Raw genomic sequence first — 25,290 nt, forward strand, 5'->3', positions numbered from 1 at the left:
CAGCTCTGCTACTGGCATTAATTTTATGAACAGTTTATGTATCACTCTGGACCAGGGATTATATGCAAGTCCAATGGGAAGAAGGGTTGCCACAGCTCCATCAGAAACTAAAAACACAGGTGATTAAGGTAAATCACTCAGGTTGTAGACATGTCCCAACAGGAACCACTCTCTGGGAAGGTTTGAATATGCTGGTTCAAGCTGGGTTTTCCAGAGACCAACAGACAAAGCTTGGGCTTTTGGAATAAAAAAAGGCTGCATTTAAACTGAATCAGAGCTTTCATTCTGATCCAGCAAACGGACAGAGCCTTCTGTCCAAGAGGGCTCCCAATCCTTGTGGAAGGGTTGAAAAATCGTTGGCCTACTAAGCCCCAAAAGATGGTGAAACCTCTAGTGAATTTTTAGCGTGTGCATACAATGAAGACCAGAAAAGTAAATAGAAACTTCCAAAGTGGTAAAATAGTGACAGCTGCTACAGTCAGTTCATCTCCTCCCTTACTCAATTGGGGGTGGATCCATTCACTCATTCAACATAATGACACTGATTTCAAAACAACCAGTAACTACATTTCAAAGCTTAGTTTAATGCAAGGAGGGCAGACTTATCTCCACTAATGCAGACATAGGGAACTAGGTTTCTTCTGACTTCTGTGTCTACCCTGCTACAATCCTAGCTACAGAAAAAAAGACAAGGATTGAGATATAAAAATAGGCAAATTGTATGCTGTAATACAGTGGAACCCTGGCCTAGTGGTGCTGATGTCATTTTTTGTTTTACAGACAAATTTCTCTACAAGCAGAGGTTCCCTCTCATTGTGGTTGCTATTTACAAATTACAGTGCACATAAACACACTTCTTCGCAAGTCCCATTAAATGGAATTCCACTATATTTGGGTTCGCAGTGAGTGGAATTCACCCCAGTGCAGAAGACCTATGCAGGACTCACACACCCCACAAGTGTCCACAAAGCCTGTAGTAAGGGCTTAAGTGGACCATAAGTGGGATGAGGGCCTTGCCTGGTCCCTCTGCACTATGAAGGAGTGCATTTCATGATAGCAACAAAACCAAATAGCATGGCAAAACACAACATTACTAATTTGAAAGTAGTTTTTATGAAAATGTGAACTGACTCAGTTGAACTGCTGTCTCCAATATGGAATTTATTAATTGTCTCTTTTAGCTTGTTTTCCTCCCAAACTTCAAACATGAGACCATCCAACATTGTGTTCAACCCCAGTAACAGGCCGGTACAGGAAGAGGGAATTCTTCACTCTGAACTAGATGATCTAGTTGGCAGTTAATATTATAACAAACATTAGAAGCACTGGCCCATTCTCCGCTTTTAAGTAGGGAATTGCATAAGTACTACTCAAGCACGGTATTTTTTTCTGGCTTGTCAATACTTCAGACTATGAGTATATTTTAAGCAAGGCTCTATCATAAATGTGTTTATTAATGTTGCTTTATTTCCTAATTTTGTGTGGGTGGATAATTACTTATAGTCCTCAGAGCTTCATAAGTGAATTACAGAAGTCTAAAAAACGTCTCTGCTATTACAGTATATGAATGAACAACTAAAGTACTCTGTGAAAGAAAGGCAGACTAGTAGATTTGCTATAATTAGAGACATTATTCTTGTGGCAACAGTTGGAAAGGACAATTAATTGTAATCCTTATGTTTATCTCAGAGGCTGCATAACCATTGTTAGCAAATTCAATAATACACTCCTTTGTGCGAAAAGGCAACTTCTGGATTGTGTCAATAGCACTTTATACTATAGCTATATTTTAATGCATCCAGGCAGAGTGCATTTCTTCTTTCCTATGGAACATTTTACAGCCCTGCAGTCTCTGAAACACCCAAGAAAATAGTATCTTGGACAACACTGGATCTGTATTTCTGTTGTAATCTACCTGGCCTGGCCTAAGTAAGTTCTCTCCTTACATCACAATTTACTATTTCATTCTGTACAAGAATTTTTGGGATACTCTTTGTATGAAAATGCTACTCAGAATAAATTTGCATTGTATTACATTTGCATTGTATTGTTACATTTATCCATTACTGAGATGAGAATTTGGCCCAGTAACACTAATGTAAATCCAGAGTAACTCTACTGAAGTCAATATTTCCTCCAGATTTAGTACAGATGGATGGACAGTGTAGTGAAAATGCTGTTTCCTCAGAACTCCTGAACTATGTACTTCAGATCGTTAAAGATTTTGAGCTATATCATCTTGTCTGGAGCAAAAGTGGTCCTGTGCTTGGGGGTAGGGGAGTCATATTTCTGCAGCTTAGAAGTAACAGGAAACACGAGCTACCTTCCCTTCTTCGGGGACGAGGGGTTCACAAGCCCCTCCAACCATACTAAGCCAAGGATCTAGTCCCCAACCCTAGAGATCTTGGAGCATCTGCAAAGAGGACCTGCCCTCTGTGTTGCTCCCCAGGCTCCTATAGTTCCCAGCAGCAGTGCTCCTTCAGGAATTGTACTCCCACTGGCTTCCTCCCTGACAGCAACGTTCCAAGGGGAGTAGAATATGGTAGCATTAAGTCCTGCTGGAATTTCCTTATGAAATTTCAGTAATTTGCTAGGGAATAAAGCTGCAGAGAATGGCATCACCCTGTCCCCCTTCTACATCCCTCCAAAATCTAGAGATCCCAACAACTTAGTGTTCATGCAGAGACGCAAACATGAGCTTAGGAACCGTGAAGGATGATACTATTAGGCTCTTCTCACGCCTTCCAAATGTGCCATCTGCATTTGACTTTGATTTGTGCTACTCCCATTGTCACTACATCTAAAGTGAAAGTGAGGATCTGGCCCTCTGAATTTAAAAATCACGACAGCCAAAAGCCGTTATTTTATGTTTGCCAGATGTTTATGGAAATGAAAGCAGCATAGGCCACTATATGAGAGAGAGAGAGAGTATAATTTACCTACATTATCAAGCAACAAAACTTAATAAGAAAATTATAAATGAAACTTTTCACGACTGCCACCCTAGTTAGAAAGGATCATATCACACAATACAAAGCCACACTGAAACACGCAGAGATTAATGATTGCTGTTAAATCTGATCAAAACAAACTGAAATCCACCATATCTAGATACTGGGCTATACCAGATATATACAGTAGTGTACTGTATTACAACTGTAATTGGGAAATTCATGTTGAGAAAAAATAAAATAAAGAGTTAGAGCCAAATTTTGCACTTACATCGGGGGTAAAAATATCTGTCCCAACCTTAACTATGCTGCTGTGACCAGCTCAAGCCTAAATTATAAAAATATAGTTACACATACACTGTGCGATGCTCCTACCCAAATGATGACCACCTTCTCTGTCTGCATGTCTTCTCCCTCCGCCATACCTGGGCTACTTCTCACATTCCAAGGCACCAGAGCTTGAGACAGGTATGTTATATTGTTAGAAAGCCAGAAGCTTTCATTCTAATGGGACATTTGTTTCTAGTCCTGGTACAGCTCAAGATATTTAACCTTTGAATGTATCATTACTATGTATTGGAACACTATTTTAGTTAATTCTGTAAGTTTTTAAGCTATATTAGTATAACATTTCCTTTCCTCTGAGGTCTCTACAGTTGTACTCATGGTTCTAAATGAGTTTACTATTCTCAGAAATGGGATATGGAAAAACAAAAACCCAAAAAGAAATGTTTACATTCTCATCCAATCAGCGGACAAAACCGTAAACTCTTTGGGGCAATGACCATTTTTTTTATATATAGCACCTAGCACAATGGGAGTTCTTGGTCCGTGACTGGGGTACCTAAGGACTGCAATAATACAAACAAACAAATAAATAAAATAAATAAAAAAAACAAAAATCTACATTATTTCACCAATCACAACCATCCAGCCTAGCTTAAATAATGAATACTTGTAAAGAAATGCAAACAAACAACTCAGAGGATTTTTCTTAAAGTGCAAAAGAATTTGATAAATATACGTTTGAAGAAATGTGAGGGAAGCACTGTCTGCTCACAGACATTCTGTAAGAAGAAGAAAAGTAGCTAAACTTATCTGACAAATTATTCATTGTTAATGATGATTTCCTCACCTCTATGTGATTTTTGGCAGTTTCACTGATGCCCACTGGTTCTCAAACACAGCTGAGAAACTGACTAGTTTTGAAACTGCATTCTGTTTCTGCCTAATCCCTAAGTAGTAACAGAGGTACTAAAGATGCCTGTCTACAGACTTAGGAAGCCAACACTTTTAGTTTATAGAATCATAGACTTTAAGGTCAGAAGGGACCATTATGATCATCTAGTCTGACCTCCTGCACAATGCAGGCCACAGAATCTCCCCCACCCACTCCTGTATCTAACCCCTAAGCTATGTCCAAGCTATTGAAGTCCTCAAATTGTGGTTTAAAGACTTAAAGGAGCAGAGAATCCTCCAGCAAGTGACCAGTGCCCCACGCGCAGAGGAAGGCGAAAAACCCTCTGCCAATCTGTCCTGGAGGAAAATTCCTTCCCGACCCCAAATATGGCGATCAGCTAAACCCTGAGCATGTGGGCAAGACTCACCAATCAGTATCCAGGAAAGAATTCTCTGTAGTAACTCAGATCCCACCCTATCTAACATCCCATCACAGGCCATTGGGCATATCTACCGCTAATAGGCAAAGATCAATTAATTGCCAAAATTAGGCTATCCCATCATACCATCCCCTCCATAAAGTTATCAAGCTTATTCTTGAAGCCAGATGTGTCTTTTGCCCCCACTGCTCCCCTTGGAAGGCTGTTCCAGAACTTCACTCCTCTGATGGTTAGAAACCTTCATCTAATTTCAAGTCTAAACTTCCTGATGGCCAGTTTGTATCTATTTGTTCTTGTGTCCACATTGGTACTGAGCTTAAATAACATATATTCCGTTCACATGTGCAAAATCATCTTCACAACTGTAGCCCTTCATGTGATTTTTTTAAAATGCAACTCTACGCTCTGCAGAAACAAATGGTATGCCATCTCCAACTCACCAAGAGCTTACCTTGAAAAGTGGTGAATAGGTATGTTGTAACTGCAGACTAAATTTCTACTTTAACTACAAAGACATCAGTGTCCTTCACCCTTCCACAAGTAAGTTTCCTTCAAATACAGGATGAAATTCAGCTGGAAGTTATGCATGGAGGCTGAACATACTACCAATATTGGCCCCAATCCTACAAATGCTTTGTGACTTTAGGCATGTGGAGAATTCCATGGATTTCAATGGGACTACTGATATGCAGAAGCATTTGCGAGACTAGGGACATACTTGGCACTTCTTGTACATAATGCTTTCCAATATTAACTACTGCATAAACGTGGAAAAGGAAGCAGAGGAAGTAAGCAACTAGTCCAATGCAACAATATAAGACTGCATCAGATACTGGATTAGAATTTAGTAGCTCTTGACTTCCACTCCTTTTATTATACCACTAGACCTCACTCTGTTTTGCAAAGGGAACAGGGGGATCAACAGTCCTGTCAACGATGTGGTTAATTAACTGCCTTTTCCACACTAGCAGAAAAATACGAACCATATAAAACACAAAATGTGGACAACTCTTTGGGATATTGTGGATTATTTTGCCAGTGGCCTGGGAAGTGCTACAATAACTTAATCAAATTGTTAAACGTTAAAAGGCATAAAAATGTGTTATGTCAACATTTTCTATATCACCAGCCTCCTTCCGGCTGCTCTTTCCATAATTTACCAGTTCCCCTCTACTCATCCATTTTCCAAGTTGGCATTATTTGGTTACTCGCATGACCCAATAAATTTTCAGCTTGCAATACATTTAAATATAAAATAGATTGAAGGGTACAGTACAAAAATATTGCTCTGTCCACAGAGTTGAAAAGAAGATATATTTATGGTCATTTAAAATGGCATCCATGTTTCTGCTTTGTTCTGTTAACGTGTGTTGCAATTCTTTGGTTTGCATACACAATTCTATATCAGCAGGGTGCTACCGCATGCCTACTACTTTACAAAACTCACCTACTGTGCAGGTGGATTATTATATATATATGATAGGTATATGATATACCTATAGGGTGTGTGTGTGTGTGTGCGCGCGCGCTGTTAATGAGCAAGAGAACAAACTTTGTATAACATTTTAAATATTTAATTTGTTTAACAGCAACTTAAGACATGAAGATGAGCCCACACCACAGATAAGTAATTACAGTAACCCTTGCTCACCCCATCTGCCTTTAGTGTCTATAACGCCCACTCATTGCATCTCAACATAAATTAGACTAAGCTTTTGGGGCAGGGATTATATCTTTTTAACTGTGCTGTTAAGCACCTAGCACATGTTTGGGCACTGCATAAATAAATCAAACTAGTGCAACGTCATTAAATCCTCCTTTGTAGGTTCTACCTTTTCCAGATACTACTTTATGGTTTTGCTCACAAAAACACTAGGGGTGAGGGAGAAATAGTCAACATGCAATCATGACTCCCACTGCAGTCAATGAGAGTCATATGGCTAAAATGCTATTGATTACATATACTATGTAGACCTTTATGACTATGTTGTAGCTAGATATACAAAAATAGTTGAAATCCTGCCCCCAATGAAGTCAGTAGGAGTTTTCTTATTAACTTCAATGTCAGGATTTCACCCTAGCAATGCCCCTCTGCCATGTACATTGGCCAAACCGGACAGTGTCTACGCAAAAGAATAAATCGACACAAATCAGACGTCAAGAATTATAATATTAAAAAACCATTCAGAGAACACTTCAACCTCCCTGGACACTCAACTACTGACCTAAAAGTCATAATTCTTCAACAACAAAAAATTCAAAAACAGACTCCAATGAGAAACTGCAGAACTGGAATTAATTTGCAAACTGGACACCATTAAATTAGACTTGAATAAAGACTGGGAGTGGATGGGTCATTACACAAACTAAAAACTATTTCCCCATGCTAATTTTCTCCCCTACTGTTACTCACACCTTCTTGTCAACTGTTTGAAATTGGCCATCCTGATTATCATTACAAAAGTTGTTTTTCTCCTGCTAATAGCAGCCCACCTTAATTGATTAGTCTCATTAGAGTTGGTATGGCAACCCTCATCTTTTCATGTTCTCCGTGTGTGTGTATTTATATATCTTCTTACTGTATTTTTCACTCCATGCAGCTGAAGAAGTGGGTTTTAGCCCACGAAAGCTTATGTCCAAATAAATTTGTTAGTCTCTAAGGTGCCACAAGGGCTCCTCATTCTTTTTGCTGATACAGACTAACACGGCTAACACTCTGAAACCTGGCACCCCAGGTATGTTATACATAAGTAACACTCAATTCTTTAATTGAAGTAAAATAAAATATATTCAGTTAACATTGGGGATTGGGATCCCCCATTTAGTCACAAACAGGTACAGAATGGACAGCTACAGTGCAATTTTCTCCATCTTACCCTGTCAATGTGCTTTATCCCTGACTTGCAGGGAACACCTCAAGTGGTGTAGAAGGCTATGCGAAATAAGCCAGGGAGTCCCCATAAACAACTCCCTGCATTACTAACCACAATCACATTTGATCTAAATATTCATGAAGTTCACTTAAGGCTTGAACCTCATGAAAAAGTATTTTCACAACAAGCTGGTCTATTGGTTTTAATATGCAAAATTGTTCATACTTTTATATGAATGCAAATATTATGCATATAGAAGAGCTCATTTAGGGACTGATCCTGCACCACTGAAGTCCATGGGATTTTGGCACTTCAGGCCCTGATCCTGCTCCCATTGATGGAGGTCTTGGATACAAAGAAACTCTGTTTATAATGGAATGAAAATCTTACGGCCAAAAACTTGTCAAAAGTGGCCTCTGTATTTGGTCACCTCTGTTTTTGCGAGTCCAGCTTCAAACACGTTGGGCCTGATTTTGCTGACAACTCACTTCAGTGGAAGTTAAGATCAGAGCCATTGCATCTCAACTTGGGCTCTCAAAAGCTGAGGCACCCAGGAGTCAGAGGCCATGTTTGAAAAAGCTGACCTCAGTTCTATTGCTTTGCACATCTGGTTGCAGTAAATTTCTGTTTACGGGGCCCATGCAAACCCTTTCATTCAGTTGCACCTCTGCACAGCTCCATAAGCCTGGACAACGGACTGTGTCCTGCGTTCATACAGGCCAGCACAGAAGGGAGCACTGAGGGCAGGCTGAATTAAATCCTGTAACTAGAACACATCCCCTGCCTGAGATACAACTGCTATTGCAGCTCATGCATAGGAGCAGCTCCTGCAAAAGGGCTGTGCTGCCCCCAGGATGCCCACATAAGATTCAATTACTCTGGTATTATGCAGGCTTCAGAATTTCAACGGTTGTGAAAATACTGAGCGAAAAACCGACAACTTCATCATAAGTAACACACATCTCTGTTAAATTCACAGACCGATTAATTTGCTCAACTTGGAGCAGATTTCTGCCTAATATTCTCACCAAAGCATAATACTCATGGGACTTTGTATAAATGACAAATTACTTTGTAAGGGGGAAAATGTACAAATGCTATACCAGCCTCTAGCAGGATTTTTTAATACTGCCTGTTGATTAGCTGAGGGGAGATCAATAAGAGGACAAAAAGCTTATTGTCAAGCCCTGGGTAAGAGAATACCATAAACAGACGTGGTCGTGCAAGTTAGATCCTTTGTTTAATTCTGGTGGAACAGCAGGTGCCACTTGTAGCTGTAACCCAGCATCAATTAATATTTGCCTCCATGTCATGGGGATTAGGATTGCCTGGGCTCCATTTGGGAGTAAAAGGTTCCCGACTTCTGGTACAAGAAGCAGTCTGTAACCCCATTCAAAGCAGAGTATTTTAGTGTTTTTCTTTTATCCTTTTGGATGTTTTCAATGAAGCCTCCCTGAATTTCATCAGCACTCTCTCTCATGGAAATTCTAAATCACGCACTTAAAAATAGACACATCAGATTATCTGGGTAAATCATAAAGCTCGGCTTATCTCTCTCTTCCCCTTCAAAATATAAAATTTATTTTGTCCACCAGCATCAAACCAAGAGTAATCCTGTAGTCCCAGCAACCTCACTTCCTTGATTATCTATTATATCCATATATGTGTGTGTGAGATTCTAGGTGAGGGTGTATGAATTCATGCCTTGGTGCATGTGATTGTGTTTGTGTTACTGTGTCTGGGGGTGTATGTCTAAGTGTCACGACGCAGCCTGATATGACCAAGGAGAACAACATCAAAAATCAAAAGCAGTAAAGTAGCAAATAATCTAAACAAGGAATAAAATATCACTAAATATTAATCTAAAATCTCTAAGACCCATTATTGTTCCTCTTAAGAGCAAACATAACTGACCCAGTACTAGAGAGAATAAAATCAGTCTTTCCCAGTGGTTCAGATACACAACATAATAGAACCTAAACAGACAATCCTGACTCCTAGCCCCACTGCTTCAAACATGCGCATCTCCCTACTCTCCTCCCCTATTCCCAGTACAGCCCATCAGGCCATGGGAGCTGGAGAAAGCCCTGCAGGGCTATAAATAGCCACTCCTGGGAGGGGGCACAGAGGATGGAGGAAGTGCAGCAGCACAGTTCCCAAAAATGCTGCAGAGGGAGGCATCACTGGCTTAATTCTTTGGGGGGAGGGGGAGACTGTTAGGAAGTTCAATTACATACTAACTAATCTGCGTGGGGAGGAGGAAATGGCTGGAATTGGGAAATGAAGCTGGAAATATTATGCACACTGGGAGAAGAAGGGGGTGGGATTTCCATTTCTGGCTTCCCACCATCTTCCAAGGAGTTTCTCCAGCTCCCCTGAGCTCTGCTATTTGGGGTCCAGGGTTGGGGAGGGTCTCCTGGGGGTAGAGCCTGTGGAAAAAATAAGAATATCAGTTCATGGCGATCTCACCAAACAAGTCTAGCTACCAAGTCTATAGTGAGTCAGATGGAATTTATTTATGTTCATTGACTGCACCTCCCGCATGAAGTGTCCCCATCGTCGAAGTACTGCTGCTGCTTTTTATTATTACTATTAGACAAAGTCAGAAAGCTTTTCCTTGCCTTTTCACCCAGAAGCCAAATATCCCTCCCTTAACTCTTACCCATCTCATCCCTACATCCCCCCTCCAAACTTTGTGATGTTGGGAACCAGCAGGCAGACAGCGACATACCTTCGCTAAGCACACAGGTCCCAACACAGGTTATTCAGCATCCACTGCTTCCCACTAGCTGCTACACAGACCTGATACCCCGATATACAATTAACACACCGGCCATAGGCACACTCCATGCGTCCAATATGCACCACACAGGCACCGTATGTCTAGCTCACACCCTCACTTACCCAATACAACTACAGACACACTGCAACACAAACTCACACACACACACAGACACAAACTTCCCCAATGCATAAACCTACAAACACCCCCCCCCCACATGTCCCACAATGCACACACCGTCCCTGTATTCTATACACATCCCAGGTCCACTACACACACTCCAACACACACAAAACTAAACTCCCCCAACTCTGGACACCCCCCAACCCCCCCCCCCCAGCACACACAGCAGCTGCAGTGCCCCCCACCCCACCCCCCGGCTGCTCCCCTCCTTTCCCTGGGACTTACGGTCCTCCAGAGCCGCTGCCTCTTGGCACTGACCGAGGTGGCGGTGACGATGAGGTGGGAGACCGCCACCACCAGCCCGAAGACGATGGCTAGCAGGGTCCGCACGGGCAGCAGCGAGTAGGAGACGAAGGTGACCAGCATGAGCTGCCACATGCCCTGCTCGGGGGCGCTGGGGGGCTCCAGGCCGTAGGCGCCCAGCGAGAAGGGGCAGCAGAGGAAGGAGAAGGTGAAGCTGAAGAGCAGGGTGAGCTTGACGATCTGCTGCAGCTGGGTGACCTGCAGGTACTTGACGTTGGTGACGATGAAGAGGGAGAGGAAGATGATGCAGTGCACCGGGTGCGAGCCCTTGGAGATGGTCAGGCTGGGGCCGGAGAGCAGCTCCACCAGGGCCAGGCTGGCGGTCAGCACGATGAGCACGGCCAGCGCCTTGAGGGTGGAGGTCTGCTCCAGCTTCAGGTTGTAGCTCTGGAAGAGGGACTCCAGCTCCTTGCAGTCGAACTCGTCCTCGCAGGCGATGGCATCCAGCAGCAGCGGCGGCGGCGGAGGGGGTCCCCCCAGCCCGGCGCCCGCGCCCGCCGCGGCCGGGGGGGAGCAGCAGCAGCGGCAGCACTTCTTCCTCTTGGTCTTGACTTTCTGAAACGGTATTTCCTCCATGTCAGTGCCATTCATAAACCCCGGGGAAGGAATGCTCCTCCTGGCGTCCCCTGCTGCTCCTCTGCCTCTCTGCTCATAGAGGGAGCGAGAGGGGGGCTGCGAGCTGGAGCAGCAGCAGCCGCCGCCAACTAGGAGCCGGCAACCCCCAGCTGCAAAGCCTCCCAGGAGCCGGCAACCGGAGCCAATCTACTAGCAACCAGAAGCAGCCCTAGGGAGGGATCCAGCCACCCCCAGATGCAACCTGGTATCCAGAGATCGCTGGGATGGCTGCAGGACAGAGTCAAAATCTCAGTTGTGTTATTATTCCAGCCTCCCCCCCCCACACACACACACTCCCTCTCTGGAGCTCCAGGGATGATAATCTCCTAGTGACACCAAAACACCATCCAAAGGTTTGAAATCAAGCAAGGAAAGAGGGGGGGAGGGAGTAATCAACAGGCAGAACTGGCTTCAGAGAGCCTGGTTAGAGGAGCGGGAGCTGGGGTGGGGGGATAGTTTCCTAGGGAGGAGGCGACGTTAAAAACAACAAGGGGAAGCTGGACTAAGCAGAGGAAACGAGAGAGGTGGGGGGCGGAGAGAGAGGGAAGGGGAGACAGACAGGGAAAGAGGGTGATCCCCTTCCTACGTCCAAGAGCATTTCACTGGGACTCGGGAATAATATGCGCCTGCGCGCTGATTGCTTGGGAAGCCAGACACGTCTCCCCAATCGGAGCAGATTGACAAGAAGAAAACACCGATTTGACAACAGGACCACGTTTGAGTCTGCTTTGCAGCCCCCCTCCCCCGCGCCCGCCTGCTGCCTCCCTCCCGCCATCGGAACACACACATCCAGCCATCGCTTGCCCAGAGTCAGCCGTGCTTTGCTTCACTTCGTGCTCTGATCAGGCTCCGCATTTGTTTTACGTCCCTGCAAACGCGTTAGTGTGTGGACCCGCCAGCGGCAGAGGAGGAGAAGCCTAGCCTTCTTGGTACGAGTATAGTAATAATACGAGCCACGAGAAAGATAAAAACTTTACACCCACAGCCTAGTTAGTTTGCAGACATTCTGTCTGATGTGGGAGAAACATAACCCATTACAGTAGAATGCGAAATAGCATAATTTGATTTTAATGGGATGTGTAAAAGAAAGATTGCAAATTTTTGAGTAAAATGTAGCGCTCGCTTAATGCTTGTCTCTGCCACCGCTAGTCAGTTATACGAATCAGTCCTTAAATCATGAAGAGTTTTACTTCCTTGTGCACCGTTACATATTCTGCGCCAAATTCTGTCCCTGTTTACATTTATGCAACCCGATTGCCTTCACAAGCTGTCATTTAGTGCAGAAGTTAGTCTCAGATCTGTATTTAAATTGAAAAAAGTGATATTATGCAAGTGCATGTTTCCGAAAGAATTTATATACCTGGGGTGTATAGAAGGATTGCATTTTTAATCAGGAGCTGTCACTCTCACCCCCCACACAATTTCCGTAGATAATCAAAATTTAAAGATAGGCAAAGTAAGAAATGGTTTGGAATTAAGCTTGTTACAAATAAATTAGCAGATGAATTGTAAAAACAGGTATACTTTGTTCATTTAAGGATATTGACTTTGTAGATTTTGACATGTGATGTTGACAATTTGGGTTTTAACTGTTTATAAAACTAACTTTTTGAATGGCAGCATCTCCTGTCATTAAATAATTGTCTGACTCTCTGCTCTTAATTTCCCACATCTGTGACAATTTAAAAACAGCCATCTAAAAATGCTTACAAATAAATAGACATAAAAAAAATCTACCAAGCATATATATAAAATGTTGTGTGTGTACTTCTTCAAAATTTGTGCAGATATTAAAATAAATGAAAGGCAACAAAGAACATAGAAAATTATCTAAAAATCTCAAACAACATTTCTGTCAGCACTTCTGACTTTTTCAGGGAATAAATCAAGTCAGTAGCTAGGGGCAAATATTCTTATTATAGGCGTTATTTTCCATTCGACATAGGAGTATATTATGCTTCAGCAAGATTTTTTTTAAACTTTCAGTGCTAACACTACACTACTGCACAGTAATACTGCCATGTTATCTCCAGTTTTAAACTTCTGTAACCCTTGTACTCAAGTTTGAGGCTATCGGCCTGATTCAAAGCTCATGAAATCCTGGGGAAGTACTCCCATCTACTTCAATGGGCTTTGGATCAGACTTTAAAATGCTTTCCTAATTATTTTCATATAAAGAGCCAGAACAACATTATAAACTGTACATGCAGATGATACTGTTTGTCTGAAAAAGACCATAGGATTGCTTTAATGATCTTGTGGGTACATTTAAGTCTTGATGGCCTAATCTCTCTCTCACTGATGTCACTTAAATCTTGATCATCAACTTCAGTGCATGACCCCTAAATCTGATGGTTTGCATTGCTTCCTTGGTGTTTACATTGCTTTTCAGGATGCTATATATAATTTCTGAAAGGTAAAAATTGCTTTTAAAAATCTGATAAATGTTCTAATGTAGTGTCAAACATAACAGAAAAGAGCAAATCATGAACAAAGTTGTCCGTTATAGTCCTGTAATCAATGTTATTTTAAAAATGCCAAGAGTCCAAGTAGCTTTGATAGGCTGACTATTTTGTTTAAAAACCTTGGATTTTACCCAAAGTCCTTGATGATCTGAGTTTTAAAGCATGAAAAATAAAATTTATGATATCATGACCACTCATTGTGTGGTCTACATTTGAGAAAATACCTACAGTGCTCAAACATTAAACAGATATAACACTGTTTATAAGTACTTTGCAACTTGCTTTTCCTGGAAAAAAAACAACAGATTAATTTGGATAACTTCTTTTAGCTGCAAAGTGCATCTTTGAAAGATGGAACTATAAAGGTGGTACTGCAAGTCCCGAGGTAATAAAAGATATGCCTAATTTCTATTAACAAGAGTAGTGGTATAAATCAAACGTGCTTTAAATGAGTTTGTAAAAGAACCTGAAAAGCTGTTTTATTTCTTTTACTGTTATAGTTATATATGGTACCAAAGAATTAAATCTCTCTTCTACAGAAAGATAATGGGTACTCCTCATGCTGCCCAATAATAGGGAGAGAGAAATTCTTTGGCCAAGAACATCTAACTAAGCTCCTTCACCTTAAATATCTCATTACCCCTTTGTTATGTATATGCAGAGCAGACAGGAACTTGATTGTTAAAAAAATAAATCTTGGTGTCTAGACTCAGTATAGACATAGAAAATATACTCTACCACAATAGGGTTGCATTTACTTCTTTTCCCTAAGTCTACAGAACTGAGTATCCCTGCACATCAGGGAGTCGAATTTTTTCAACTCTTGCTTCTCATCTAAGCTTTCCAGGACAGCATGATGCCCCTGTGACCTACTGAACGTCTATGTTAATACTAATGACTCATTTCAGCAAGCAGGCAAATACTGGCTGATTACTTTTCAGCCAACATGATTTATGGCAGGTCAGCTGGATCCGCCTTACTTTTGACAAATCATTCACCACCACCAGTACCATATCCATGCTGATGTATCTGTTCTTCGTTTAAAAAATATACACACCTAAGGGCTGTTTAATAAGATAACACTAAGATTATTCAGTGCTATTTACATGAAGAATCCACTGATTGATTACCTGGTTTCACTGGTCTTTTCTATCATTGTTCCTCTTCAGGTGCCTTCAGAAAAAGGACGCAGGACAACAACAACATGAGTCTGACACCCAGGTCCCATTAATGGGCAGCCAGCTCCCCAAGGCACCTTTAAAAAAACATCAGCCTTAGTGTTAAGACTAAAATGTTTCTTTGTGTCCTAGACTTATTGTCCACTCTATCCTGAAATTCACATTTAGGATTTTAGCAAAGTACTGCATCATAGAAGGCAATAATATTTGGTGGTTGTATATGGGTCTGATCCAGTTTCATCAAAAACAATGAGAATTTCATCATTAATTTCAGCTGAATAAGGCCTGAGGTGCTCTGCACATTAAGCAACAACCCACTCTTCTCAGGGAAGATCCTATCTCCATCTCTTTGCTTTCACATTACCCTTTTTCCATGGCAAGTGGATGGCATTGACTGATCTTATTGGTTGCATTTGCCTAATCTGAATTATTTTAATTGCCGTTTAAGGAAAAACCTGGCCATAATATTTTGAAAGTTCAAAAGCTAAGGAACTTACGAAAAAAATGAAATGTATGAAAAAAAATAGAGATTGTAATTACAGTTGCACTTCTGAACCTATTGCTGGTATCATACTGTATTCATCCAGCTACATATAACAACTACTAAAAGAGCAATGTACTCACAAGAACTACTGAACCCCTTACATGGCATACATATTCCTGGATCTACTGCTGAAAAGATTAGTTCCAAGTCCTCAGGGGAAGGGGGTGTAAAGAACTGTCTCATTTTGTAAGATTTCTAATTTACTGTATCAATTTCATTTTGCAAGTTTTCCTTCTCCTGTGTATGTTTTCCTTCTCTGAAGCCTTCTCTCTTGATACTATTCATTACTTTCCATCATAGTGAATTAATTCTGCTGAAAAGCCACCTGAAGACCTCAGATTCCATTCTGGACTCCTGATTCAGGCAAGATTCCTTACTGACTTCACTGGGGGCGATTTTTATCTCAGTAAGGATTACAAGAGCAGGCCCCTAATGGGCACATATTTTCATCAGGAAAATTTCTTGTCTTATTGGAATGAAAAGTACATTCTCAGTAAGATCATCATCATGAACAACTTATGTTTCAATTCCTGCTGGAGAAAAAAAAATGTGTCCCTCTTTTATGGCAACACCATGGTGCTTCCTGTTTATAATGATAAAGCTAATAATAATGTCACCTGGTTTCAAATCCACTGCAGCACATAAACTTTTTTTTTTGGTAAGTCATTGTGGGCCTAAGCCAAAAGCCCATTCAAGTCAATAAATAAAGAGTCCCACTGATTCAATAAGCTTTGCGTCAGGCACTAAGTTACTGACTTCCAGTGGCCAGTTATAGGTTTGTATAGCACTTAGTACAATGGGGTCCTGGTCCATTATTAGAGCTCCTGGACACTACATTAATACAAATGAAATAAGAAGAGGCAGTACAGCTTGTAAAAGTTGATTAATATTTGCCCAAGATGGATTATAGCACTGAATCACTGTTTGGAGCTTTTTGTATCGCTCCAGCTCCAGTATAACTAACCTTTTTGGGCAATCATAACAATTTTTATACCTTTTTAACAGACAGTGGCTAGCAAACTTGCAGAGATACAGGGTAACAGCTTAACCTCTGCTAATTAGCTAACATACATTAAGATCCCTTCAAACCTTTATTAATTAATTCTTGGCCTCCACAATGGAGGACAAGAACAGGGACCTGCTCAGCTTCATTTAAATAGATAAAGTCATTGGATTTCCCTACTAGTTACTACTGACATTCTATCACCCATGAGGTAAAAAAGGTCTCTTCCTTTGCACCTATAACTACAAACATAAATGGAGCATCCACATAAGAGGTCAAGACTTTAAAAAAATCTTAATGATACTTATCAAATAGAAGATGGTAAATGTTTTCTAGAACTTCAACCCCACCTGCTCTGCAAGTGCTGGACATCATACCCAGATAGAGGATGTATCCAGTATTTACTGATACTACTTTTGATCTTTGCCAAAGGCCAAGATTCTATCTATCTTACATCTAACCTATATAATAAGATTCTTCATATAATTCCTGGAACTAGTAACAACTAATTAGATCAAATTAGCTGCACATATGTTACTGGCTCTATTTTGAGTTTAACCCCTCAAGATGGAGCTACCCTCTTCTTTGAGGTTCAAATGCTGCTCTGCTCAGATAATAGTAAAAAACATATTGTGTTTCCTATTCCCTTAGTCATAAAATTACCCTTTTTTAAAAACAGATTTCCATTGGTTTTCAATGCTAGGTTCATTCTCTTGTCTTTTACTGTCCCACCCTTCACCCTAAACAAGTTGTATAAATCCACTTAATGCTATTTAGCTTATGTCTCCATTGTTACTATAAATAAGTGAGCAAGAGCTGCAGCTTTATGTGCCAATTCTTTTCTTGTCTCGTTCTCCCTTCCTTCCTTATGTCTGGATAAGTGTGAAAATTATGTAATAAATGTTGTTATGCTCACAAAGCACAAACGTCTTTTGAGGTAATACAAAGAAGAGTAGCTGTAAAAACAACCCATAATATTGTAACATTTCTTTTGACTGTTCATGACGTAGGATTCAGTGATTTTCTTTTAAACTCAGAAAAAGGGAAATATCTTTATTTTTTCTTACCAGAGAAGCTGATGCCACAAGAGAAAAGACTTGTTTACTGATGTAAAGAATACACTGCTAGAATCTCATCTAATAGATTTCTTTAATGTAAAGAACGCACTACACACGGACAGTTCTCTTAAAATAATTTGTGTTCTCATCTTTTTGTTGGACTATCATGACCAAGATTGTCAAACACTGATGACACTGGATAATCAGGCCATTTCTTTAAATGCCTACATATGAGCTTACAAGTTTACTTGTAAACACCCATTTTTAAAAATCTCTGCAAAGGCTCTGAAAGTGGGAAAGTAAAGATTTTAAATTCTCCAACAATTGATGCTACTAACCATTTCTCACTTCTCAGAACAGTAACAAACCACACCGGTTTATATATAGCACTTCGTGCCTATGAAATGTATTCATTTCTGGAAAAGCTATTGCCATAGCACTTTAACAGTTAATTCCAGAAAACCTTTCCTCTCCCCAGTCCTGAGGGTAGCACGTTACAACACAGAGAGATATTATTCTATATAAAATAAGCTTACAAATACTTTTAACTCTGGACTGAATACCGACAAGCCCTAATGCATCTATTGTAGAGTAGGTCTTATCCCTTAGCCTGAAGTGTACCTCACTTGTGACAACAAGGTTAAGTCCTGTTTTTCCTCTTCTAATCCTGATTAGGAGGACAGCCCTAGTAGCCCAATTTAATGGGACAAAGGTCACACAAGATTATTTCAAAGACATCAGGTGGCACCAAAGGGGGATTGCTTTTTCCTAAAGGATTTTGGCTCATTTAGGTAGCAAATAGAAAGCACACAAGATCAAGAAAGACGACAGAGGAAAGAACATAAGAATAGCCATACAGAGTCAGAGACCAGTGACCCATCTAACTAAGTGTCCTATCTCTGACAGCAGCTAGTGCCAGATGCTTCAGAGGAAATGAAGAGAATGGGGCAATTTCAGACATCCTGTTGTCCAGTCCCAGCTTCTGGCAGCTGAAGGTTTATGGGCACCCGGAGCATGCGATTGTGTCCCTGATCTTCTTGGCTAAGGAAAGGAAGGAAAATATTAATATTGAAAAAAAATGAAAGTTAAAACATTTCAATAGTGATCTCTGCTAGTGGCTTAGGAGATTTTGTGATTATGTTTTGGAGTTTTATACCATGTACATTAGATCTTGTCCTTTTTTAGCTCTTGATCCAACTCTCATTGAAATCAAAAGGACTCTTCCATTTGACTTCTGATCTTATGTACTGCTCTAACCGCCTAAGAAGGTGCTCTAATATGCGATAACTGTAAGTTTGGAAATCTGCTACAAGAAGAATTAGATGGCTCAGAGTACAGGGAACTACTCATATCTGGTTCAAATCCAACCATGGTCAGGAGCATATAGAAGCTGTTGCCATCTCATGGCTTTTTGGCACCCTAAGTGAAATGAGTTTGGTGGATTAGTTCACCAGACAGGTGTCCATATTACAAAACCCTTCATGCAGGGTTGGCTCTAGGCACCAGCTAAGGAAGCAGGTGCTTGGGGCGGCCAATACAAAGGGGCGGCACTTCGTCCGCTATTGGGTGGCACGTCCGGATCTTCGGCAGGAATTCAGTGGCAGGTCCCTCAGTCCCGCTCTTCCTCTTTGAGCTGCCGCCAAACTGCCACTGAAGAAGTGTAAAGAGAGCGAAGGACCTGCCGCCGAAGACTGGAGCGGCGCGATTGAGCGGCCGCCGAAGTGCCACCGATCGCCCCTCCCCCGCTGCTTGGGGCGGCAGAAAACGTGGAGCCAGCCCTGCCATCACCCTGTGCCAGTGCTAGCCCATTGGGGGACCTAAGCAGGAATATTTTGGGCCCTGCCCCACACAGCACATACTAATAATTAATAGGGGGCCCTACCACAGGTTCTTCCTTCCTCTCTGTTGTTACTCTGAGCAGAGGTAGCCAGGGGCATGATTGTACGGCATATACAAAAGGGAGCACTATGTTCTTACCTTGATAACTGAAGTTTTCACAATGGCTGAACCTTTTGGACACCTCCTTCCCTCCCCCCACACACAATGTTCCCTAGAGCATATAGTTTCCAGACACCCCCTGCTGTTGCTGGATGGGGTGGTTGTGGCATGGAGGAAACATTTTAGTCGGAGCCCTGTTTCATACAGACCCTAGAGTCTCTGTTCTGCATTACAAGATATAAGTTTATGCTTTAAAGAGTTCTAAAACATTTATTGCCTACATATAAAATGGTTTAAAGTGCTAGGAATATGTTGGTACAGAAAGTAACTTGCAGTCTGTTGTTTTGCTCTGTTGGGTCAGGCCTTGAACACTATGTACTGTAAAGGAGCAGAAAAAGCTTAAACTACATGGCTCATTGTTGTTAGGCTATTAAATCAAGTTGCCCAGCCACATCAAACTGTGTTTGAGATATTTTAGTTTGAACCCTGTTCCATGTAGACCCCGGAGTCTCTCTCAGATCTGTATTACAGGTGTTTGTGCTATCTAAGATAAAGAATTGGGTGCCTTCAAAGAGCAGAATCTGAATTTGAAGTGCATTACATAATCAGCATGGAGAATTAACCAACTCCTAGAGGAAGTTTCTTCCAGTCAGGCTTGAGGCACACTCCTAGGGAAGCATGAAGGAATGTGTAGTGTCACTGCATATTTGAGCTGGTTGGGAAGACGTGTTTTCTTCCCAATTCTCTGACCACCTCTACTGCCATGCTGTACCTGCGCTGTGGGGTGAGGACTTCATTCTCCTTCAGCTGGCTCTCCCCACCCTGAAGGATATGAGTAACTCCCACGGACTTTAATAGAAATTATTTGTATAGGACCTGATTCAAAACTCTCTGAAGTCAATAGAGGTTTTTCCACTGACTCACTGGGCTTCAGATCAGGCCCCGAGTGTATATATTTGTGTGTGTTCACATGAGAGAAGAAATTAATTCTCTCACCCTCAAGCCAACATTTTTCACAAGTAGTGAAGTATTTTCTCTCTGGGTACCAAATTTCAAAATGTATTTTTCCCAAAGTTTTCATTTCTAATGCTCTAATTTAATAGCCTTTGTATTATATTGTAGTTTCTCCCTGCCCCCTATTAACTACTTCATGATTTCCATGGCTTTTTGATTGGCAGTATCATTTTTTTCCTCATGCTTGCATGTATACTAGTTTATACGATTAAACTACACAATAAAACCAAAGGAAAGGAAATGCTGACTGCATGAGACACTACTCAGCTAGTAGATCTGCACTGAAGGCCATTTGTCTTGGTTCATTAACATTCTTCTGTGTCCTTTTTTTGTATTCTTGTGACTGTGGCAAAATTCTTTATAGACCCTTAATATGCAACAATTCCTTTCACCTAGTCTGCTAGTTGAGCTATTCAGATTAGATGAAACATAACTCTGAAATATCATTTTTCTTTTAAATGGATCAGTCTGGCTTTTAAATAGATTCTCCGAGGGTTGATAGATTTACCAAGGGGTATTTTTGTTAATGTCAGAAGTATTATACATACATTTATGGTAATGAGTACAAGCTATTATGGTAGTCATAATACCCAGCAATTCATCTGAAATTATTTTCATAAAGAAGATTTGAGACAACACACACCTTCAGTTTAGACTGGGTGAGAACACTTACCACTTCTCCCTACCAGGTGCACCCCAGACTCAAATGACATTCCTAGCTAGATGCGACAAAATAATGACTATGGGATTCTATAGGTTCAGGCTGGGGATGATGCAGTATTTGTAGACTCAGATGGGCATCACTGGGATAGCATTTGATTGCCTCACCATTGTAGAGTCCTGTGTACGGGGTGGTGCATTATCCCATGGAAGCACCAGGGCAGATAGTGCCCCAAGAAACAACACTCCATCTTGGGGTTCCTTGGGATGCGAGAGGGAGTTAGAGGATCCTTAACTTTGGAACTTGCTCCCCCGCCCCCCGGGTTCCCCCGCCCCCCGGGTTCATTCAGATTTGTTAACCTTCAAGTACATTGCAAAGCCCATTAACTTCCTAAAGCTACTGCATATCGGGTGAGCATAGGTGTGGAAGCTATTCACCCAACAGCCTTGCATGGACACCTCTACATATTTTTAAATGTAAATACATACATATATATGAAGCAAGCCATTCTTCCCATACTACTGTTCCAGTTGCTCTGAAATCATTGCCATCTCCTGTATGGATTGAGAATAATCCATTAGCATCTGTTGCTCTATTCTTGCTCTAAATTAGTATTTGTGTTTCACATCTGGAGATCTTTAAAGCAGATGGAGGCTTATGGACCCTTTCATGGCACACTTCAAACAGAGTACCAGCCATGATCTCTTGGAATTTGCCTGTCTGGCTGCTAAGTTTAAAGACTCTGAGAAAAGAAGGAACTGTTTTAAAGTAGCAAGAGGGTGGAATTCCTCCACTTTTCTTTGCTGTTCCTTGTAGAAGTAATGAGGATAAGGAAACTCCTTTATGTTGTAGCTGCTTGGATATGGCTGCCGTGGCTGATACACCAATATCACCTTCGGTATTTGTGGTGTGCAAGAGAAGAATGAATGAGAATGTAATTTCCTGGTTAATAGTTTGGAGGTAATATCTGCAATAATGCCATGTTTTATCAGGATTAGTAGTTAATTGTATTCTGATAGCACAGTGGAGCTCTGTTTAGAACTTCTAGGTACTAAGTGCTGTATAGATACCTAGCAAGATACTGTCCCTGTGCTGAAGAGCTTACAGTTTAAACAAACAAGACAGATGAAGGCTGTAGGCGCTAACAGACATGAAAAATACAAAGAGAATCTTTCACTGAATGTCTGAGGCAGACAGATCTGGGGAGAAATGCTGTGTTAGTTGTGAGACAATTTTCTTTTAGAATCTATTGCATCCACAAGTAAGATTTGTTAACTGAGTCAAGTTTTTTTTTTCTGATCAGAATAATTTCTCCAGTGCAGAGCTGCTGCTTACAGAACACTCACACAAAGGAATAGAGGCTGATTCCCAACTGTGCCATTAAGATTGTTTTCCTTTATGCACAAGTCCTACTCTAGTTTTATTTCTCTGTCTCCATGCAAAATGGCTCCCACTGCACATGCTGTAACAAAGTATCCATTATGTTTAATGTCAAACAATTAACAATGGCTATGGGCATATATTAATAAAATGACGGACTTTATATGAGGTTGTATTGTCCATTTCTGAGGGGAAGTCTGGGATTGGGAATTTGCTGGTGTTGCTCTGCAGTGTAATGCAAGGGTGGCTGGCTATAGCACTCTTGCAGTATAACTGGGATTAATTTACATGCTGAAGGCTATGTGGGGGCACACCAGGAGTGGTTGCTCTCACAGCAAAGCAGTATAAAAGACACCCCAGGATGGAGAACAGAGGGGGGACAGCTGGTCATCAGTCCAGATTGTACCCTGGGTAATGTCACACTGGCCTTTTAGTACAGGACGGTGAAGTAGTTGCATCATAGCTCAGAGTGGGATGGTTGAGCCAGGGACTTAGTTCCATTCTTACCATACTTATCAGCTAAATCCTTATTATAAAAACCTAAACATATGGGAAGAATCTGTTTCAAAGCCTCCTGAAGTCAATGAAGTTTTTCGGCGTACTTCAGTGAGCTTTGGATCAGGCCCATAGTGATTGTCAGGATCTACGTTTCTCCTACAGAGTCTTTAAAAGAAGTTGTAAGATAGGCACTGGTTAGGAAGATGAGGAAGAGATCCAAAAGGAGTCAGGCATTAACAGGAAAACTTAAGAAAGTGTCTAATATCTTCTCAAATAGTACCTAATTAAAGCTATATTTAATAACCGGTCAGCTTAGTAACAGAATTTCTACTAATGTGGAAATGGAAGTACAATTGTTGCAAAAAGGGGGGGGAAGTGCTGCTAAAAACAGAAAAGATCTACTTAAAAAACAAACAAAAACCCTAAACTTGAGAATTATCCTGAACAAAATAGCATGAAGTATTCCAGAGGATGCAGAAAAAAGTGTACCACTGACTTTTAGCTAGAGAACTAACTAACTGAATCTCCCACTAGGTTTTAACTTGGAAACAGAAAGAGTTACCCCCACCTATACACAAAAGACACTTTTAGTATGTGTCAGAGGACGTACACACAGAAGTAAGCTGTTAAGGTTTAAACATAATGGAGATGGCGCTGGAAAACATACAGGTTTATTATACTGTAAAAATTCAAGATGTGTTATATAAATACCAGAAGACATTAGTGGTGTAGTCCAGGAATGTTCTATGGGTTACAGAGTGCCTGTTCTTTTTAATCTACCTCTTAATTGCTGAAAAATGTGAGAAAACCCACCATGTCCCTGGTCCTGTGATGATTTATATATGTGAGTATCTTTATGCACATGATTAGTCACACTGAGCTCAGCACATAAGTCTTGGCAGGAACTGGGCCTATTTTTATTATATTAAATTCACATCCTGAGCCAAATTCATCTGAGCTACTTACCCACTTACCCCAGGCTTAAAGTCAATATACCTCACTATAGGACTTTTCCATTTCTAAAGCCCATTATGAACTGAAACTTCCAACTGATATTCTGGCTCAGGGAAAAAATGAATATACTCCTAGGCACACAGTATGATTCAGGTTCCAAGTTCACCTGTACGGACTGAAACTGAGAAAAAGCCTTTCCATTTGAAACAAACAACCACAGGTTTAATCACAGGGGTTAAACATATAATATAGTCAGTCTTTCCCCTTCTCTCTCCCCCACAACATATATATATAGCCAATCAGCCTGAACTTTCTAGTGAAATAGGTGTTACCCACCAACATTTCACAAAACCGAATAAGTGTATTACTCCTTTAAAAACTGTCAAATCCCCAAATCCCAAGTGATAATAGGAAACACTGTAACTTCAAAGATATTGAATATAGAAAACCACCAGTAAATGTGTCAAGAATATCCAAAAATGTTTTGCTACGTTTGTTAAAAAAGTAAACAAATCAAATATGTGATAACTAGAGTCTTCAAATTAGTACAGAAAAACCACTTTACTACATACAATGTAAGAAAACTGCATTAAAAAGGTGCATTTCCAGGGACAGCTATAATAAGCATAGCAGCAAAGTTAGCAATATGAATTTGATCCAACTCTCAGTGAAATCCATACAGTTTTCATTTAATTCAGTGGGAGCTGGAACAGGTCCTATTTGGGTAATTTTAATCTCCTTTATAGAATTTTGTGCTAGAAAATAAACTGTAAAGGAAGAAGATAAAAATCAACAACATGCTGTTTGTGTTATAGGTGGTAAAACAATGTTCGAGAGCCTAATGGGAATAGACACTGCCTGTAAATCTTGTCACATATAATGAAGAGCAAGAGTATAAAAAGAGATGTGAGCAATCGGTTAGAGTACACTTAGGTCATACATGCTTTAAAATACCTTAAATAATGGTTAGCTAGATGCCAAAATAGAATTTTCTGTATCAGTCTGCAATAGCCAATATTAGAGATTGTTTAAAGAGACAACTGGTATCCTAGTCAATTAGAAAAAAAAACAAACATTCTCCTAAACACTCCCTCTCCCCTGCCACCTTTTTTTGCCTTTAAAAGATATAAAAAACATGAATGTATTTTTTTTCCTTGCAGCAACAGAAGAGAAACTAACACAAAATGGGGTGGGGGCAGTTGACCAACTAAAGTCCAGACATGCCTGAAGTAGCTTACACCATGAAGTTACTATTTAGTGTGACTAAGGGA

The 25,290-nt window shown here is 40.9% G+C and overlaps 1 protein-coding gene across 1 annotated transcript in view; it reads right to left on the bottom strand.

The window, feature by feature from the left end:
- ADCY1 (adenylate cyclase 1) overlaps positions 1–11,996 on the bottom strand; it is a 224,952-nt gene extending 212,956 nt beyond the window's left edge. Inside the window, exon 1 of the mRNA XM_045005001.1 lies at positions 10,634–11,996. Within this exon, the coding sequence (XP_044860936.1) occupies positions 10,634–11,302 (669 nt within the window). The 5' untranslated portion in view covers positions 11,303–11,996. The remainder of the gene's footprint in view (positions 1–10,633) is intronic.
- Positions 11,997–25,290: the final 13,294 nt, after the last annotated feature.

Source organism: Mauremys mutica, chromosome 2 (assembly GCF_020497125.1).
Source record: "Mauremys mutica isolate MM-2020 ecotype Southern chromosome 2, ASM2049712v1, whole genome shotgun sequence".
NCBI lineage: Eukaryota > Metazoa > Chordata > Testudines > Geoemydidae > Mauremys > Mauremys mutica.